The sequence below is a fragment of the Parasteatoda tepidariorum genome, chromosome 4 (assembly GCF_982258835.1).
Source record: "Parasteatoda tepidariorum strain Cologne lab strain chromosome 4, Ptep-v5.0, whole genome shotgun sequence".
In the NCBI taxonomy this organism is placed as follows: Eukaryota; Metazoa; Arthropoda; class Arachnida; order Araneae; family Theridiidae; genus Parasteatoda; species Parasteatoda tepidariorum.
The window spans coordinates 44,422,363-44,441,357 of NC_141758.1; the positions used below are offsets into that span (position 1 = coordinate 44,422,363).

The 18,995-nt window shown below is 29.9% G+C and overlaps 1 protein-coding gene across 1 annotated transcript in view; it reads left to right on the forward strand.

Moving 5' to 3' along the window:
- LOC107441289 (serine/threonine-protein kinase 26) overlaps positions 1–18,995 on the forward strand; it is a 40,093-nt gene that overhangs the window by 16,174 nt on the left and 4,924 nt on the right. Inside the window, exons 7-8 of the mRNA XM_071182231.2 lie at positions 370–598; positions 17,116–17,415. Coding sequence (XP_071038332.1) covers positions 370–598; positions 17,116–17,415 — 529 coding nt within the window. The remainder of the gene's footprint in view (positions 1–369; positions 599–17,115; positions 17,416–18,995) is intronic.

An 18,995-nucleotide genomic window follows, 5' to 3' on the forward strand; every position in this document is an offset into this window, starting at 1 on the left:
TGGACCGAATAAATTCATCCGATATGTCTTTAAAGCTAACTAGCAATTACCCAATCAAATTGAATTTGCTTATTGCAATAAACTTCTAATAAGGCTGTTTGCTATAAGCATTCATTACTCTGAGCTTATTGCAAACTGCCTGAAATAAATCAGACTGATTTAGCAATGACCGATTTCTAATTAGCCTAAAGGTATGTTTAGAAAATGTCACTTTGATTAGAAAATACTTATAACTTCCAATTAGTCTGGCGCATACCAACATGATTGCTGCTGTTTTTGCAAAGAGCCGAATTATTTAAATAACAAACGACACATAAACATCCATATAAAAATAAGAACTTAGAAAAATTTTTCACTGTTTAATTTTAGGGAAGAATCTCCTTGTAATAATGATTCCTGGCAAACATTTCGATGGGATTTGGGAACTCTTCAACCTCCAAGTACTTTAGATATGAAAATCAAAGCGCCACCTCCCACAAATGATACTTTTCTATCTTCAAAAGATTATCCTCTAGTCAAGCCTTTTAGTGAACCTACTCCAAATTTTATTTCGCCCGTCGTACCTAGAAACATGTGTTGGAACCGTGGTGGCAGTGTGGTAATATTGTCTCATCTATTTATTTATTTTGAAAATTTATTATTATACTCTCAAAACAATATAGTACATTTTTTTTCTTCTTCTCAAATCATGTTTCATGTTTGTATGTGCTACTATAATCTAAGGTACTATAATACATACATATACTATAATGTACTAGGTGGCTGGGTGGCGCAGTTGGTTTGTCGTCGGCCTCCTGAGCCCAAGTCTGCGGGTTCGATCCCCGGCCCAGACACCGGATTTTCGGGATGCAGAAAATCCTCAGCGGCCATGTCGTATGATTATGCGGCATGTAAAAGATCCCTGGAGTGCCTTATTGGCTCTTGGCATTTCCGGCAAAATTAAATTCCTAGTGCACTTTAGCATCCAAATAGAGTCTCGGTGCTGCCATCTAGTGTGGCAGAAACTAGACGTCCAAATTAACATGACCAACGGTATCTCACCCATTGTGGTGGTCCTGAAAGAGTGGATACCATCTCTGGAGAACGCACTAGGTCTGCTCATCGGCAAGACCGATAATGCAGCTCATTGGAAGAAAAAAAAAACTATAATGTTCAAAATAGGTGAGCTATTTAAGTTGAATTCTTGTGCGTTAAACTTATGGAGGAGAATGTATGAGAAAGATGTTTGTTGGCTGCCGGCAAGTTTCAAACCAAGGACCGCTGGAGTTGTAGTCGGATGCTCTAATCACTATAGAAAAAGTTGTACCCCCAAATCCAGGGTATCGATGAATCGCCACCAGCCGATTCATCGATACTGCATAGTCATGAGTTGATTAGGCATAATGTATGTTAAAGTAATAAATTGATAAGAAAACGAGTCCCGCAGTGGACTGATCGTTAAGACACGGTTCCCAGCAGATCACCGAAGTCAAGCATCACTGGCTACGGTCAGTGTGCGGGTGGGTGACCACTTGGATCAGTCTGTGTAGGGACCGAGGGTGTGCGGTATTGATTCTCGTTAAACTGTTCAACCGTAAATGCTCGACTTCGCATGCAGGTCGTCGGGCTACCGAAGCGGGGGTACCATCCCTTCTGCAGAGGATCAAAATTGCGATGGGATGTCTTCGAATCATCCTGAGGGATGTTTCCCAAGCCAGTACCATCTTTACGCATGGGTACACCCGGGCAGTGCCCGAGGGCCTCAGGCACTCAGGGGACCCTTAAGAATCTTTCTTTTTACAAATTGTATTAAAAAAAACTAAGACTAAGCAAAACTATCTATATATATTTTTAAAAATAAATATATTATATTGTATAAAGTGTGTATTTTGTTTTTCTTTACACAAATAGTGATCGATTATCTTGCAAACAACAATAATCTGAATAGTTTATCAGCAGAGAAACTTAAAAAGGCAACCGAAATCTTTTTTTCTACATTCCAATGAAATTTTTATGTGAATTCATCTTTTTTGGGTGTACTAAAAACGAATTTAATGCTTTTAAATTTGTTCAAATTATTGCATATGTTAAAAATGCTTTATTTTATGTATGCGAAGTTTTTTAGTTCAATTTTAAGCAGTATGACATGTTATAAGGGTCTAAAACATTTCTTTGCCCGGAGGCCCTGCATGCTATTAAGACGGCCCTGTCCCAGACCGTTGTCAATAGCCCATTGTGCAGCTCTAGAGCGACGTAAATGAACTACAACGAAGAAAATTAGTGGAGAATATCTCCATTGTCAGGAGTGAATATAGTGAATAAATAATGCACATAATGATAAGCATAAAAGGCAATTAGTAATATTTAATAAGGAGATTTAAAATATTCAAATAATCAAGTTTAGATTAAGAAATTAGTATGCACAATAAAGTAAAATTTAACGATACTACTAAAAGAAACTATATACAAGAAATGACATGGTGAATAAAAAAACAAATATTTACATGAGTATATTCAATAAAGATAATGTAAAGTAAATTGAAGTATACTTCTGTTAATATAGTGACACGGCCGTCCCGGTAGTACCGCTCGTGCCGGGTTGCCCGTTATTCTAAATTTAAGCAGACCTGTGGCTCACCTGAATCGGACCCTGCTGAAGGGTTGCCAATCCAGGGTGAGTTGGAAAGCTTTATATATATATAGTGGCCGCCACACATTCCTCCTCCAGTGAGCTAAAAATCTGACTAGTTGACAATCGTGTTAAGGCAATATGACACGAGGCAACCTAGTTGAATGCAAGTAGCGGTTTCGGTGAAGTTGAAACGTGTCATATGATGGTTGCCCGGTTGCTTTCAACCTGCTTTCAACTAGCAACTGAAGTTAAAACCTTTCAACTTTAGTGGAGCAACCAGATTAGTTGAAACGTGTCATATAGTAGTTTCCAAATACTTTCAACCTTAACTAGCAAACATTTAGTAAACAAAATACACGAGTTGATTCTGACGCATCCTGAATTTTTATCTTTTAAATTTAAACTTGGTTTAATCTTCTAACTATGACTAGTTTTAAATGGAATTCTAGTGATATATGTATTTTTTGTTGTTGAAATTTTTCAAACGTATCCTTGTCTTTGGGACATAAATAACAAAGATTATGCGAATAAACTAATTCCCTATAAACTAATTTCCTCTATGAAGATATTGAAAGTTACAAATTATTATTGAATTTTAAAAGGGAATGAAAAAAAAAACTAGCATATTACTAATTACAAATGTTTAAATATTTGAAAATTCAAAATTATATAGCTTGAACTCATTTTGACAGATTTTGATAGATATTTCTTTGACTGATATTTCCGAGTACTAATGAAATTTTGAAAGCAAACGAAAGAAATTATTTTGCTTTTAAATCACCTTTTTTTGTTATAGTTCTTCTTTCAGAACCTCAGCTATCAGCTCAACGCCTACTTCAAGTACAGTATGCAAAAAAAAAACGAATCACCCTGAATAACTTTCGTTCTAATGATCGGATTTTCACGAACTAAGTGTCAATCTTAATGGTTCCGGGGGGTGACCTCAAATATGCTAATTAATTAGTGCTAACTATTAATTAAGTTACGAAATCAGACACAAAAACGTACTTTCTCTGAATAAACATATATTTTTTTTTACATATTTGGATTACTAACCTTCAAAATATAGGGGGTAGCCGCAATCTGGGAAATATGGTTCCCATAGTTTGGTCAGGAGAGCGATCCAAAGTTCGTACCCCTTAATGTTAATTTCACTTTATACGTTTTTAGTCATATTTTTAAAACTATTAAAGCAATTCAAAGAAAATTGCACCCACTCATAAAACTCGATTACCCAAAGATAATTTCATGAAAAAAATAATTTTTAATAATTATTAATTATTTTTTATTATTTAATTAAATTGAGGATGAAAAAATTTTGAATTATAAGGTATGAATTTTTTTATACCATATTAATCTACATGTTTTTCAATTGAAAAATCTAAAGTTTCAACCGTTTTTATTTATTAGAAGCTGAGAAAAATTAAAACTAATTATTTTTAAAAAAATAATTTGGCGACAGTAAAGAAATAATTAAATGGGGCGATTAATATTAAAATGTGATAAACTTGCGAGGAACTTGACTTCGCGCGAGTAGCGTAAAATTTCATTCATATTTTTTTCGCTAATAATCGTTTGCTAATATTTTTATTTTTATTTCTTTCAAACTATAAAATAGGATATTTCTTTTTTAGTCGTTTAATATTTTATTTTTCTATTTAGTAAAGAAATTTGAATAAAAAACACTTTATTCAACGAATGTCTAGTTTTATAAAAGCGTGCTTCTGATAGAATATGATTATACACCAGATTGTGCTAATTTAATGTGATTATTTTTTATTTTTTGATTTTGTTTTTCAATAACTGATACAATTTCAATAATATACATACGTATGCCTAGATTTGGAGTAATATATTTATCAATTTTTTGAATATATATTTCATAAATATTAATAAAAATACGTAGTCAACATTTTTTAGCATCTCTCACAACACAACATCGCAAATTTCTCAACATCTTATAGGGTAAACTAACCAATGAAGAAACACTTAAGCTTAGCTTGCCTTTAAAAAAAGTCATAAAAATTTCTAAATTTGTTATTAAATGCAATTGTTTTAAGCTTTTGGTGGTTTAAATAATAAGTAGTAAGATAACCAAGTGAAAGAACAGTTCTTACCAGTGAATAAACACTAAATTTTCAAGTGAATGAATACTTAATTTTGAGAATGTTTGATGCTCGTTAGGAATCCATAGGCCACACAAATGTCTAAAAAAAGATTTTTCTTGGAATTGCAACATTTAACCACAGTTAACTTGGAAAATGTTACTTTTTTTCAGTCATGGAATGGAAAGTAAAATATGTTTAAATACATAATTAAAAAAAATTTTTTTTAATTTTTTTCCTCACAGTTTAATAGTCAATTCTAAATTATGAATGTTTATTATTGTGTAACCCGATAAAGCTTTTATTATTATTATAATTAGATCACTTTTTTGTTTACTCTTTTCCCCATATTTTTTGAACTTCTTTTTTATCTTAAGTATTTTTTTTCTCTTCCTCATACTTTCTGCTTTAACTTTTTTTCAGCTCTTTCAATCTCTTTAAATTTTCGTTCTTTTTCTGAAGTTAATGCAAAAAAGTAATTTATTTATTTTTCTTTTGATTTAACCTTCCTCTTTTTTCCAAATTTTTGGCCACTGTAAATGTGTCTTCCAAATTTCTTTTGATTTTCCAGTACCATTTCTAGAATTTCTCACTGGATAATAAATTAGAAAAAGGAGTTTCGAAGTTTGTGTAAAATCCATCTCTCATTGACTTAATCTAGTGGGTCATCAGCAGTACTTACCATTTACTTGTGGAACCGATTGTTTTTGCAAACTAACAATGCCTCAAGAGGACTTATCTCAAAATCAATTTTCAAGATACTTTCATTATCAATGTTAGTTGTCTCAGCTTCAGTGCCAAAATTTGATTAACCAAATGTTCTTTTAGAAATAAATTCTTCAATATTGAGAAAAGTACAGGCTATTGGATATTTGGGAGATAAAACTTTTCTGTCAGTGTTCCTCTAAAAATTTGCCACATAACTTGTGAGATTTCCATCTCAAGCTTCTGAAGAAATAGTGCATCGTTACTCTCGAAGCATGTGTTTTGTTGATAAGCTGTCTCGCTCATTAACTCTTGGTGTCTGTTTTGCATGCATTCGTTAAACTCAACGTTTTCTACATCAAATGGAAAAATATTACATTTCATAAAAGCATTTTAACTTCATCAGTTGATGCCTCAAAATCTTATTTAAAAATGGATGTAAAAATTTTCTCGACATATTGTTTTACAATTCTTTTGTTTTCAAGATCTAACGGGAGATTTCAATGAATTAGGTAGAAAATTGAACCAGAAAATTTGTTTTGATAAACAAAACTTGCTCAGTTTCAAATTGATGTGAGATTTATACCTATCCAGAAAAAGCAAATGGGGAATTTGATAGCATTTTTAATTAGCCATGAGTAGAAGCATTTACAATATATTTGTAAAATGTTGCTGCCGTCATCGTTTCATTTCATGAATCGCTTTTTCCAATGAAATATATAGCAGGGACTGATTCTGCAATATCTCAAAGAATTCTTCAGTAAGGAAAAACTACCAAGGGAGGTACTTTTTCTTTTCTGGGTATTTCGAATATTATTCTCTAAGGGAAGTTTTGCTTTTTGAAATTATCTTCGCATTGCACTGAGTCATCGGTGGATGTCGCCTTAAAAACCCTTTACCTGGATGATTGTCTTTAAATGGATTTTTCCTACCAGTTCCCGTTTGGACATTAAAGACCGCAATAAGATAAAAATTTGGCTAATTATTGGCACAAAAGCATGCAAAGAAATTTTTCATTCAAGCTTTTATTATTATTTTTAGTCAGTAAACATAGTTTATTAAGGTGTCTAAGGTATGATGTAATAATTATGCACTACATTTACAAAAATAATAAATAATATAAAGATAAATTTCAATTTTAAACGGAATTTTTTGATGTCCTTAAATTAAAATGTTAAGGCTTGTAGCAATAAAAAAAAAAAAAATACTGCATTGATTTTTTTTACAAAGTAGTGAATTGTTATTTTTTCCATCTAAGAACCTGTGTCTCTAACTTTTTTTAAACTTATTTTAATATAGAGTGAAATAATTTAATATGTTGTGTAACTAAATGGATAATCCCAAGAAACGGAATCGAAAATATAATAACGTCATTGCTTTAAAAAAATAATGGACGATAATAAAAATAGGCATGTTTTGAGCGTCCAATAATAAAAGTCACAAGTTATTCAAGCCTGACAAGTCTTGAGTATGGGCGATTATATTTGAACGCTCGAAACATGTTGACTTTTGCTTCCCTCTTCATATGTTTTGAAGCCAGTTGAGTTTTTATCGTCAATTATACTGTTTTACATTTGGGTCTTGATCATTATTTTGATAAGGATTTTACACTCGTTAAAGTAAGCATATGCATTTTAATATTTTAACAGGATTTATGTGGTCTTAAAAATGTAAGAGCATCAATATTGTAAAAGTTATATTTAACTTTAAAAGTTAAAATTTTGAGACCAGATATTTTGAGTTAATGAAATTAAATATTTTATCTTTTAAGTTTTTGTGCCCCCATTTCAGTATCTTGTACGAGCTCTGTTTAAAAAGAAAGTATCAGATATATGTAAGAAAACAAATTAATCATAGTAGCAGTATTTGGTGGTAAATGTAGCGTATCGTAATTGAAGAATATGCTGTGCGACATTTTATGGTGAATTTGCGAACGTAAGTTTCAGAATGTATCGAAACGTAAGGATGCTATTTGCTAATCATTTTTATCCAAAGAAAACCATGTAAACTAAATATCTAGCATAATGAAGCGATTTTTTAAAAAATGAATCATACAATGTGCAACATATTATTTCAATATCTTATTCTTAAACATAACGTATTTCAATGTTTTTAAAATGGCACTAAACATTCAGCAATTCCTTGAGTTATAGAAAAAGGAAACATCGTAAATTATAGAAAACCTTGTAAATGTGCATTAGAATTACTATACAATCTTTAATTTTATTTTTCAAGTACTTTTTTTTCTTCAAACTTTCTTGCTTAGAAGACTCGATTAAAGCTGTAAAAATGATTATCCCTAAAATTTTGTATTCAGCTATAATAAGTTATGTTAATTTAATTTTAGTATGAAATCCTCGAATAAATATAGCAAAAACAGCATAATCTATATAATATCAGATAAAAAGTTCATGTATTTAAATTCTAAAAACTTAGAAAATCATAAATAATTTATAAATCGATACAAATTTTCTTTTCAAAGGGTATTAAAATATTATTAATTTGTTTTTTTTTTTTTTTGCTTTTTGGACAGAAATCAGCTTAAAAATTGTCTATTGCCTAGAAACTTCGAGATATTTACTATTAACAAATAATTAAACCTCTCCCATCAGTCACAGACATTATTTCAATTTTTTTACAGTCAGAGCGTGGTTGCCTAGCAACCTAGTAAAATTACGCATTCCTCTTTTGAATTAGTCAATGGGTTATCTTAATATATTCATTTGCGCGGGCGACTTTTTTTGGCGGTTTTCTGGACTATCGCCAAATATATAAACCTTTATTGCAACCCAATTTACCACCCAATTTTTTTGAAATTTTGTCTACCCCCCCTAATTCAAGTGTCTAGATTCCAAATATGTAAAAAGAAATATATGTTTATTCAGAGAAAGTACGTTTTTGTGTCTGATTTCGTTACTTAATTAATAGTTAGCACTAATTAATTAGCATATTTGAGGTCACCCCCAAGAACCATTAAGATTGACACTTAGTTCGTGAAAATCCGATCATTAGAACGAAAGTTATTCAGGGTGATTCGTTTTTTTTTTTTGCGGACTGTACATCGTCAATAGTAGTAAGGGCCGCGATAGAAGGGACGGAAGTGACGTCACAGCCAACCGGAGCTTATTTCTGCCCAACCAGAAGTTGCTTATTTCAGCCCGCCCATAAACCGGAAGTGCTTATTTCTGACCGCCCATAAACCGGAAGTTGCTTATTTCTGCCCGCCTGAAACTTCGTCTGCAGCGTCATGGGGAGCTTATTTCTTTTTTTTCTTAAGCCTAATATATTTTTAGTTTCGGTTTCTGTTTTTAATTGAGTTTCGTTTTTTAAATATTATTTAATTTATTAGTTTTTTTGAGGGTGGCAACACTTATTATTAGTTTTTAAGGATGGCAACACTTAGAAACTTTGTTATTTGGGGAGATATTGTATATTATGAAGTTATGACGTCATCTTTTATTACATAACACATAAACGATATCATGCTTTTCATCTAGTGGCGCCATCTATATGAGAATTTTAGAAATAAAATAACTTTAAATCTATTTTAATATTTAAATCTGTTTTTAATATTATTTATTAAATATAATTAAGGCTGAGGATCAAACTCACGCCATCAAAAAGCCTTCGTGGGTCAGTAGTTGGATATCATAACCACTGACCCACGAATGCTTGGTTAGATATGTGTTAATAAGTTAAACTTTTGTATTCTGAACACGTGTATAAATGAAAAGGATTTGATATCGATATAATCCTACAGTTTCATCGATATATTTTTCCCTTAACCTTTGACAGTTATTAAATAATTATTTCTGCTCTCCTCTTAATGTTATTAGAACTTTCTCTGGATGGCAACGGTACTGACCATACACGTGTTAATTATTACATAATAAATAAATGATATCATGCACATGCTTTTCATTCTAATGGCTCCATCTATACTTAAATATTAAAAAGAAAATATATTAAAAACTCTTAATTTTAGTTATTTTTAATATAAATATAGATGATATAATAGACTTTAATTATTATTAACCTAATCAATATTAATTAATACATTTTGAATAAATTGATTCTATATTAAAATAAAAATTGTATTTATTAAGTATGTCTACTGTGAATATTAAAAGTATTAGACTCAAAGGCATATTAATTTTAAATCAACGAATATTATTTTATAAGATTTTATTTTATCATCTTCGTTTGGATTTACGGCCATCAATATAGTCTTGTCATTTTTGAACCCAGAAGAAGAGGGAACTCCTAGATCTTGAGACAATGCATGTCTTCGAAATGGACTTTGTGAGTACCCATGTTATGTGAAGAGGAAAACCACGAAAACCTCCTACGCTTAGTCCAACGACAAGTAGTGGGCTTGGTTTTTGTTAACCAGTATCCTGTGAATGTACAGAGATCAGAGGAAAAACTTAAGATTTTAATAAAATAAATGTTATCATTTTATATATATTCTAATGGTGTCATCTATACTTAAAATGTTAGAAGTTTAGTTATTTTTTGATATATGTATAGTTGATATAAATGACTGTAATTATTATTAAACTATTCAATATTACCTATTATTATCCTATTCAGTAAGAAAGTACACCCTTTAATAATTAATACAAAAAAAGTTTAGGAACAATATATAGAATTTTCTGAAAAAAACTAGAAAATATAAAAAACTTTCTTCGAAAACTGGAAACTTTTTACAAAAAGAAAAAATATTTTACTGAAAGAGAGAAAATTTTCATAAAAATAAGAAATATTTTCTGAAATGTTAGAAATTTTATACGAAATTAAAAATATTTTCTGAAAACTGGAAAATGTTAATAAAAAGTTTGAAATATTTTTACAAAGCTAGGATATTTTTTACAAAAAGCAAAAATATTTTACTAAAAGATTGAAATTTTCATAAAAATAAGAAATATTTTCTGAAATGTTAAAAAAAATTTTTTTAGAAAAATAAAAATATTTTCTGAAAAGGACTTTGTGAGTACCCATGTTATATGAGGAGGAACACCACGAAAACCTTCTACAGTTAGTATGACGACAAGTTCGGGACTTGGCTTCGTTGAATGCTTCATAATTTTGAAAAAATAATAACATAAATAGTAGTTATATTACGCAATCACACTAATGATAAAAAAATGAATATGATATTAGCAATGAATGGTTGTTAGTTGAAAACTGAACAGATGCCTTTGATTTCACTTAATTTTTAGTTTTGCAAGAACTCCAACACATATTAATATAGATATTTAAGAAATATAAATTTTATTAGTTTTCTATAAATCATTTATGAAACAAATTATTATCTAATTAAAAACTAATATATATATATATATATATATATATATATATATATATATATCAATATATCTACGGTGTTTATTCAATCATATTTTTATTAAAATAAATACATTAATAACTTTAATTTTATTTTCAAGATTTTATTTTCAAGATTTTATTTTTTCTTGTATATTATCAAGAAAAAATTGCACTCTTTAATAATTCATACAAAAAGTTTCAGAAAAATATGTGGAATTTTCTGACAAACTCGAAGTTTTATTTGCAAAAACATAAATATTTTTATAAAACTAACAAATTTTTTACAAAAAGTAAAAAATATTTTCTTAAAAGAGAAATTTTTTTGTAAAAACATAAATATTTTCTTAAAAGATATAAAATGTTTAACAAAGAGTTAAAATATTTTCTTAAAATACAAATTTTTTGTAAAAACATGAATATTTTCTGATAAAATAGAAAATTTTGTTAAAACGTTTGAAATATTTTCTTAAAAGAGAAAATTTTTTGTAAAAACATAAATATTTTTCTTAAAAGATAGAAAATTTTATTAAAAAGTTAGAAATATTTTCATAAAACTAGCAAACTTTTAGCAAAAAGTTAAAATAATTTCTTAAAAGAAAAAATTTGTTGTAAGAAACATAAATATTTTATTAAAAGATAAAAAATTTTGTCACAAAGTTTGAAATATTTTTATAAAACTGGCAAATTTTGAACAAAAAGTAAACATATTTTCTTAAAAGAGAAAACTTTTCGTAAGAAACATAAATATTTTATTAAAAGATAGAAAATTTTGTTAAAAAGTTAAAAATATTTTTATAAAGTTAGCAAATTTTTAACAAAAAAATAAAATACTTCCTTAAAAGAGAAAATTTTTTGTAAGAAACATAAATATTTCATTTAAAGACAGAAAATTTTGTCAAAAGGTTTGAAATATTTTTATAAAACTGGCAAATTTTTAACAAAAAGTAAAAATATTTTCTTAAAAGAGAAAATTTTTTGTAAGAAACATAAATATTTTATTAAAAAGGTAGAAAATTTTGTTAAAAAGTTTGAAATATTTTTATAAAACTGGCAAATTTTTAACAAGAAGTTAAAATATTTTCTTAAAAGAGAAAATTTTTGCAAAAACATATATTCATAAAACATATATATTGTAATATTTTCTGAAAAAAATATAAAATTTTGTTAAAAAGAAATAAAAATGCTACATTATTTCCTAGCTCGTTAAGATTTTAAGATGATTACTTTAAGTTAGATCAATAAATATTTTCTATAAAATCATTAAAACATTAATTTTAAATCATAAAGGCAGGAGAATCCGTTGGTTCACTGAACTATTCAGAGTGCGGGACAAGGACCCATATACTTTCTACAAAATTCATCCATACTCCTATCTCTATGAATTAGCAGAAAAAACTTTCCAAAAAGCTTTAGATATGTGGGACTCGATCACAACTTCATAGTTTCCTAATTCTCGTTGTCTCTTTCTTAAACACTTCCAATTTCATTTTCACAATTTTTTTTTTTTTTATTGTTATTTGTGGAATGATCTTTCTTTTTTCTTGAACAAGACGGTGTGTGAATGGATCGGATATGATTGAGTAAATCAGATTTTGACTTAAAAAATTCACTACACAAATTAAACTTATGCGAAACTAAATGAGTCAGTAAGTGTCTCTTTAAATTATCATTTCGAAAAAGTTTTCACATTCAAAAGTTTCTCGATTTTTCATGAGTTTTTAAATGTCTACTCAAGTTACACTTTCGATTAAACCCCATATCACATAAACGACATTTAATGTCTTTTTTCATTTGAGTGAATTTTCAAATGTTGAACCATATTCTTTTTATTCGTGTCTATTTTTTCACATATTTCACGTATCTACAAAATAAAATAAACGCTATTTGAATATCATACTGCTTTAACTCAATGAATTATTAAAAAAAGTTAAAGTATTCTACAGAAAAGGATTATTTTTTAAAATTGTTTAAGTTTTTAAAGTTAATATCGTTTTTTTTCTTTTGAAAATCAATTTTGCATCGCAAACCGTAACAATTTTAATTATATACGCATATTGAAATCATCATAAGTTTTCAAAAATCCTCGAAACGTAAATATTCAACAAGTAATATAGAGTTATACAAAAATATTTATATAAATCCGGAGTAGTGTAAGTGTGATTCAAGTAAATATTAGAAAATAATAATGCTATAAATAATAGAAAACAACTCACACTAGTTTTGCTATTCGTTTTAGAATTCGTATAGTTTTTTCGTCATTTGCTTTTAATGAAGGACACTATTACGTAATTAATTTATTGCGCCTATAAGTACTTTAATTTTCTTATTTGATATTATAATAATGATAAAAACTTACTTAATTTTAAAATTAGGTGTCGAATTTAAAACTATCTCACTATATATTAACGGATATTGACAGACCGTGAGAGAGCCGCGATAACTATAACCTCATGTATATAGATAAGCTACATCCTAACAATTGTGATTAACTAATGAAATACAGATAAAACCCATACGTCCCAGACAGAAATTATCCATATACATGAGGATATAGTTATCGCGGCTCTCTCACGGTCTGTCAATATCCGTTAATATATAGTGAGATAGTTTTAAATTCGACACCTAATTTTAAAATTAAGTAAGTTTTTATCATTATTATAATATCAAATAAGAAAATTAAAGTACTTATAGGCGCAATAAATTAATTACGTAATAGTGAAGCATTCAAATGATACTTGGTCAATGATTTGTGGATGAACATTCAAATGATTTGTGGTACGTTTCAAAATGATGAAGCATTCAACGAAGCCAAGTCCCGTACTTGTCGTCATACTAACTGTAGAAGGTTTTCGTGGTTTTCCTCCTCATATAACATGGGTACTCACAAAGTCCTTTTCAGAAAATATTTTTATTTTTCTAAAAAATTTTTTTTTAACATTTCAGAAAATATTTCTTATTTTTATGAAAATTTCAATCTTTTAGTAAAATATTTTTGCTTTTTGTAAAAAATATCCTAGCTTTGTAAAAATATTTCAAACTTTTTATTAACATTTTCCAGTTTTCAGAAAATATTTTTAATTTCGTATAAAATTTCTAACATTTCAGAAAATATTTCTTATTTTTATGAAAATTTTCTCTCTTTCAGTAAAATATTTTTTCTTTTTGAAAAAAGTTTCCAGTTTTCGAAGAAAGTTTTTTATATTTTCTAGTTTTTTTCAGAAAATTCTATATATTGTTCCTAAACTTTTTTTGTATTAATTATTAAAGGGTGTACTTTCTTACTGAATAGGATAATAATAGGTAATATTGAATAGTTTAATAATAATTACAGTCATTTATATCAACTATACATATATCAAAAAATAACTAAACTTCTAACATTTTAAGTATAGATGACACCATTAGAATATATATAAAATGATAACATTTATTTTATTAAAATCTTAAGTTTTTCCTCTGATCTCTGTACATTCACAGGATACTGGTTAACAAAAACCAAGCCCACTACTTGTCGTTGGACTAAGCGTAGGAGGTTTTCGTGGTTTTCCTCTTCACATAACATGGGTACTCACAAAGTCCATTTCGAAGACATGCATTGTCTCAAGATCTAGGAGTTCCCTCTTCTTCTGGGTTCAAAAATGACAAGACTATATTGATGGCCGTAAATCCAAACAAAGATGATAAAATAAAATCTTATAAAATAATATTCGTTGATTTAAAATTAATATGCCTTTGAGTCTAATACTTTTAATATTCACAGTAGACATACTTAATAAATACAATTTTTATTTTAATATAGAATCAATTTATTCAAAATGTATTAATTAATATTGATTAGGTTAATAATAATTAAAGTCTATTATATCATCTATATTTATATTAAAAATAACTAAAATTAAGAGTTTTTAATATATTTTCTTTTTAATATTTAAGTATAGATGGAGCCATTAGAATGAAAAGCATGTGCATGATATCATTTATTTATTATGTAATAATTAACACGTGTATGGTCAGTACCGTTGCCATCCAGAGAAAGTTCTAATAACATTAAGAGGAGAGCAGAAATAATTATTTAATAACTCTCAAAGGTTAAGGGAAAAATATATCGATGAAACTGTAGGATTATATCGATATCAAATCCTTTTCATTTATACACGTGTTCAGAATACAAAAGTTTAACTTATTAACACATATCTAACCAAGCATTCGTGGGTCAGTGGTTATGATATCCAACTACTGACCCACGAAGGCTTTTTGATGGCGTGAGTTTGATCCTCAGCCTTAATTATATTTAATAAATAATATTAAAAACAGATTTAAATATTAAAATAGATTTAAAGTTATTTTATTTCTAAAATTCTCATATAGATGGCGCCACTAGATGAAAAGCATGATATCGTTTATGTGTTATGTAATAAAAGATGACGTCATAACTTCATAATATACAATATCTCCCCAAATAACAAAGTTTCTAAGTATTGCCATCCTTAAAAACTAATAATAAGTGTTGCCACCCTCAAAAAACTAATAAATTAAATAATATTTAAAAAACGAAACTAAATTAAAAACAGAAACCGAAACTAAAAATATATTAGGCTTAAGAAAAAAAAGAAATAAGCTCCCCATGACGCTGCAGACGAAGTTTCAGGCGGGCAGAAATGAGCAAGCGGGCAGAAATAAGCAATTTCCGGTTGGGCAGAAATAAGCTTCGGTTGACTGTGACGTCACTTCCGTCCCTTCTATCGCGGCCCTTACTACTGTCAATAATCGCTTCTATGATAATTAAAAGAGATTTTAGCAATAAACTTTATTGAAAAATATAAGTTCTGGTATTAGACTGTTATATACTATAAAAGTTCAATACCAGTGCCGTTCTGGTATTGGACTATTCAAAGTTGGTTGAACAAGCGAAGGTTGTAACGTGTGATCACAAACGAGAAACCAAAAACCGGTTTCTTAACTTAGTTGCCTCCACTTGGTTGCCTAGTGTCATCAGCACTTTAGCGTTTCACAAAACTGAGAGACCGTTTCGCCGTAAGTACGTCACCATTCCAGTGCAGTTCGATTAAGAACCCAAGTGATTCGTTTGTCAAAAGGTGAACAGCGAACAAGGCGATGCAGTGTAGTTTTGCCATCTGGTGAGGAGTGGGATAGATGCGTTGCATGTTCGAGCGTCCGTAGTCACCAATGTGGAGGAGAGTGTGTGAGAGAAAAGTTTGTTGGCTGTCGCCTGGATTCAAACCAAGCACCTCTGGAGTTGCAGTCGAATACTTTAACCCTAGAAAAGAGTGCATACTCTGTCCAGGGTGAGATCGTAAGCTTTATATGTAGTGGCCGCTGCAACTAAAACAGATGCATCATGCTGATAACTTTTCGCTTACTTCCAACATAAAAATGACTTTCAATAAAATAATTTATAAATTTTTATAGTGATTTAGTAATTTATTTAATTGTGATTATATTTTTACATTGTTTAAAAGGCGAGTGAAAATTTCAATCTTTTTACACTGATAAAAAGTTCTTACCGCGATTAAAAAATTGTATAGTAATAATAATTTTGAAAAATTAAAAAAAACTGAAATAAAGTTGTTCAAAATATTAAATATCAAAAATATGTAATATTCATCTGCAAAATTAAATTTTCCATCATCAGAAAATTTAAAATATTAATAATAAAAATAATTATTTTGAAAAAAATTAAGAAACCGAAATATATGTTTAAGAAATGAAACATAACAATTCAAAAGATAAACTTACTGTACAAAATTTCAATGAATGCTATTTAAAGGATACTTACAGATTGTTGGCCTTGAATGCCTTCTATAAATCAACTCCTCTAATCAACTTAAAATGAAATGCCGACCCGAACTGTGTAGTGGTCAGGGAGCTGACTTCACATCAGAAAGATCATAAGTTCGAATCCCGGACAAGGCATGGATGTTCTTTCATTCTCTGTACTATCTGTTTTTACTGTGGCAGCAAGGTTGGCCAAAACTCCTAGAAAAGAGCAGACCTCAGTACGGGTTACCATTTTTAAGACAGTCGATCTTTTACTAGTCCAAACGTAATGACATATTTCGTATTTGCCACCACTGCGCAGCTTAGTACCCTGAAAGTTATGACATATTTCTTATTTTTCATCTACTGCGCAGTTTAACTTCGTTACATCGGACTACTAAATTGATCCGTACTGAAACCTTCCTTCTTCTAAGAGGTGTTGGGTTGGCCCACCTAATATGGTGCCCCTGAAAGAGCTGACAATGAGCCTGCCCAACAAATACCTGAATGACAAATGTCTGCCAGGTAGGCAGAGGCATAGGAATTTTTTTTTTACATGGAACTATAGTAAAGGCATTTTCTTTTCAGATGAGGCCAACCAGCATGCCCTCTTCATTCTGCAATCAAGTACCATGGCATTCTGACCGAAGTAGTCCAGATGACTTTGACCAACAACATTGGATAATACTATCGAACAGTGACTTCGTTGACTGTGATCGCAATTCTGAGTCTACGACCAATACCAACACTAATTTTGAGGGTAGCAATAGTCAAAGTTCTTATGTTAGTAGTGACACTGAATCTCCGATGTCACCTTCTCATCCAGATGCATCTGTTTCATCCAAGTCTTCCCGATCTTACAACTACTTCACTAAGCTAATAACAGAGGTAAGCAGCTCTTAGCCTGAATAAGGATTGATCAGATTTGAATGCATACAACGTAGAAACATGAGTGATGCATTTTGCTTACTGTATTTTGCTATATATACACCGAAGAGCCATTACATTATGACCACCATCCATCTATAACAATGGGCTCGCCCAGGTTTTCATGGTTTCTCGCCCAGTAACAATGCTTTCATGGGGCACATTAGGACCCCATAATACTCATAGAACAATCCCTGACGTCTGTAAGCTACTTGAACATAGTTGCAGACCAGGTTCACCCATTTATGGCAACAGTTTTTCCTGCGGGGGGATGGTGTTTACCAACAGGATAATGCACCATGTCATAAGGGTCGAATCGTCGAGGAACATTCCAGTGACTTTCAAGTCATGTCTTGGTCCCCAAATTCACCTGACCTTAATCCAATAGAGCATTTGTGGTCCTACTTGGAAAACCAAATTCGTGCTGCCACACTACCCCCTCTCAATGCGAGAGAATTGCGGGACCAGTTGGTGAGCGCTTGGTACCAGATACCTCAGACTACCTATCAGCACCTTGTGGAATCAATGCCACGGCGGGTGCTAGCAGTTTTGAGGGCTAAAGGCGGTCCTACGTGTTATTAACAGGGTGGTCATAATGTAATGGCTCTTCGGTGTATATATGTATAAAAAAATGTCCAAAAAAAATAAATAAATAAAAGAACCATCAACTTTTGATCTAATGATTGGATCTTTGCATTCTAGGGCTTAATCTTAATGGTTCGAGGAAGTGACTTCAAATATGATAATTAATTAGTGAAGACGATATTTTAAATTACAAAATCAGACACGAAAATGTACTTTCTTTGTAAAAACATACCCTTTTTTCTACGGATTAGGATTTCTGACCTCCAAAATATAGAAGGTAACTACAATCTGGAAAATTGGGTCCAAATGGTTTAGTTGGGAGAGGAGTCTAAAGTTTGGACACAATTATAAAATTCGTTTATTCGAAAGTAATTCCGCGCAAAAAATAACTTTTATGAAATTTTTTTATTATTTTATTTAATAATAGTCGAAAAATTTTTTAATTGTTAGGTATACAATTTTTTGCATCATTTTAAAGAATGTCATTTTACGTGGCAGAAAACAAAATTTGATCGAAATTCATAAAATAGTTCCTGAGAAATCGAATTTTAAAAAAGTCGTGTTTTTAAAATTCTACCGTTTGTTCAAAATTTTGTATTTTGATTTGTTAAATTAAATTTTTTGAAATGATGCAAAAAATTGCATACCTTACGATTTAAAATTTTTTCGACTATTATTAAATATTTACTAAAAGTTATTTTTTGCATGGAGTGATCTTTGGATAAACGAATTTTATAATTGCGTGCAAGTTTTTTCAATTCGCTTAAAAAGTTATCAAGATATGGCGAAATACACAAAAAGTAAAATTAACAAGGGGTTTAAACTTTGGATCGCTTTCCTGACTAATCTATTGGGACCATATTTTCCAGATTACGGCTACCCCCCATGTTCCCCGGCCGATGATGCCACCCGAATTTTCAAGGTCCTCTTAAAAATTGTCCACCAGAACTCTGAGT